A 2,318-nucleotide genomic window follows, 5' to 3' on the forward strand; every position below is an offset into this window, starting at 1 on the left:
CTGGCAGGCCAGCGCGGCATCGTGGGGCTGCCGGGGCAGCGCGGCGAGCGCGGCTTCCCGGGGCTGCCCGGACCCTCGGTGAGCAAAACCCTAAAAAACACCAAAAAAAACCCCAAACACCAAAAATACCCCAAAATCTGGGGAGAAATGGGAGCTCATCAGAGGCAGTTTCGTGGCGCGGAAGGATTTCAGGCGGGTGGGGAGTGGTGGAAGCTGCTCATCCCCATCCCGGTGCTTTTGGGATTCTCTTTCCGTGCCAAAAAATGTCCCAAAATCTCCCAAGGCTTTTCCCCACTGACACGGCCATGCACCAGACCAGCAGGACGCATTTTCCATTCGAATTTTTTACCTTTTTCCCACCGGGAATTTGTGCCCCCTGAGCTCTGGGGAAAGTTTGTGACCGAGGAGGGTTTGGATTCCCTCCCTCTCTCCTGATTCCCTGCTGCTTTTCTGCCCTCCATCCACCCAGACCCACTCATGGGGGGGTTTTCCTGGTTTTTTAGGGAGAGCCCGGAAAACAGGGAGCACCTGGATCTGCTGGTGACCGGGGACCCCCCGGGCCTGTGGGACCCCCTGGGCTGACTGGACCAGCCGGAGAGCCTGGAAGGGAGGTAAGGAATTTGGGAATGTCTGGAATATCCAGGATGGATGCCTGGCTGACCCTGGCTGGAGACAGCATTTAGGTTGATCCCAGAAAATCCCAACACGTTTTCCCCATAGGATTTTGCCTGGATAAAGGAGTTTTCCCCCCATCCCAAAGGCAAAAGCTGAATTCCTCCTCTTTTCCCAGGGAAATCCCGGCGCTGATGGACCCCCGGGCAGGGATGGGGCGGCAGGAGTGAAGGTGAGCTCATCCCGGATTTCTCAAGGGCCAGAGTTCCCGGGAATTCCCGTTATGCCGTGCTCGCCCCCATCCCAGAGCCGGAATTCCTGAGCCCATTCCCTGTTCCCAGGGCGATCGTGGTGAGACCGGCCCCGTGGGCGCTCCCGGCGCTCCCGGCGCTCCCGGCGCTCCCGGCCCCGTGGGACCCACTGGAAAACAGGGAGACAGGGGAGAGACGGTGAGTGGGACACCTCGGGATGGGGGGAGACGGGAATTACCGGGAATCATCCCAAATCCACGCCATGGAGCTGTTTGGGATCATCTGGGAATGGCACCGGGAGCAGCTCCAAGCGACTTCCTGAGGATTCCTGGTTTGGGATCTGCCTGGGAGCTCCAGGAGCTGGAGCTGGGAATGAGCTGGGCACCCCAGGGGATAAAACTGGGAACACCTGCAGTGCCCTGGGCAGCTGGGAATGCTAAATCTCACACCCCACATGCCCACACCTCAAATCCCAAATCCCATTCCCGCTGTTTTTGACTGTCCTCCTTTCTCCCACAGGGTGCTCAGGGTCCCATGGGTCCCTCTGGCCCTGCTGGCGCCCGGGGGATGCCGGTGAGTGAGTCCCACCTGGAATTGTGGAATTCCTAGGATCCCAGTTTGGAATCCCAGTTTGGGATCGCAGCTTGGCACCCTGGTTTGGGATCACCCCCACTCCTGACCTGCTGTGTCTCCCCTGCAGGGTCCCCAGGGGCCGCGCGGTGACAAAGGCGAGGCGGGCGAGGCTGGAGAGCGCGGCCTGAAGGGGCACCGGGGCTTCACCGGGCTCCAGGGGCTGCCCGGGCCCCCCGTAAGTGCTGGGATTTGGGACGACAGCCCCCCGTATGTCCCAAATCCTACATCCCACACCCCAGTCCCACATCTCCTGTGGGATCCCAAATCCTCCATCCTCCCATCCTTCCCAGGGTCCTTCTGGAGACCAGGGCGCTGCCGGACCTGCGGGTCCCTCCGGGCCCAGGGTAAGTCCTGAAATTTTGGGGGAAAAAGGGAAAAGGAGGTGCCCCTGGACCGGTGCCACGCCTGGAGGTGGCAGCCCCATCCCTGCTGTGCCCTGAGCCCTTTTTGGGGTTTTTCAGGGTCCCCCCGGCCCAGTGGGCCCCTCAGGCAAGGACGGCTCCAATGGGATGCCCGGACCCATCGGCCCCCCTGGACCCCGGGGCAGGAGCGGCGAGCCCGGCCCGGCGGTGAGCGGGGACCCGGGAGGGGAGGGATCCTGTGAGACAGAGGGAACCTGCGGGGATCAGAGGGATCCAAGCCCCGGCCCATCACCCCATGACCGCTCCTCCCGCCCGCAGGGCCCGCCCGGGAACCCCGGCCCGCCCGGCCCCCCTGGGCCCCCCGGCACCGGTATCGACATGTCGGCGTTCGCGGGGCTGGGGCAGCCCGAGAAGGGCCCCGACCCCGGGCGCTACATGCGGGCGGACGCGGCGGGGCCCG

At 63.5% G+C, this 2,318-nt stretch overlaps 1 protein-coding gene across 1 annotated transcript in view; it reads left to right on the forward strand.

Annotated features, from left to right (window-relative positions):
• The window catches only part of LOC102031754 (collagen alpha-1(II) chain), a gene marked incomplete at its 5' end in the record, with an annotated part of 17,477 nt that overhangs the window by 12,278 nt on the left and 2,881 nt on the right, over positions 1-2,318 (forward strand). The window contains 9 exons of the mRNA XM_031065309.1: positions 6-78; positions 504-611; positions 791-844; positions 954-1,061; positions 1,383-1,436; positions 1,564-1,671; positions 1,787-1,840; positions 1,958-2,065; positions 2,177-2,313. Coding sequence (XP_030921169.1) covers positions 6-78; positions 504-611; positions 791-844; positions 954-1,061; positions 1,383-1,436; positions 1,564-1,671; positions 1,787-1,840; positions 1,958-2,065; positions 2,177-2,313 — 804 coding nt within the window. The remainder of the gene's footprint in view (positions 1-5; positions 79-503; positions 612-790; positions 845-953; positions 1,062-1,382; positions 1,437-1,563; positions 1,672-1,786; positions 1,841-1,957; positions 2,066-2,176; positions 2,314-2,318) is intronic.

The sequence above is a fragment of the Geospiza fortis genome, unplaced genomic scaffold (assembly GCF_000277835.1).
Source record: "Geospiza fortis unplaced genomic scaffold, GeoFor_1.0 scaffold1828, whole genome shotgun sequence".
Classification (NCBI taxonomy): domain Eukaryota; kingdom Metazoa; phylum Chordata; class Aves; order Passeriformes; family Thraupidae; genus Geospiza; species Geospiza fortis.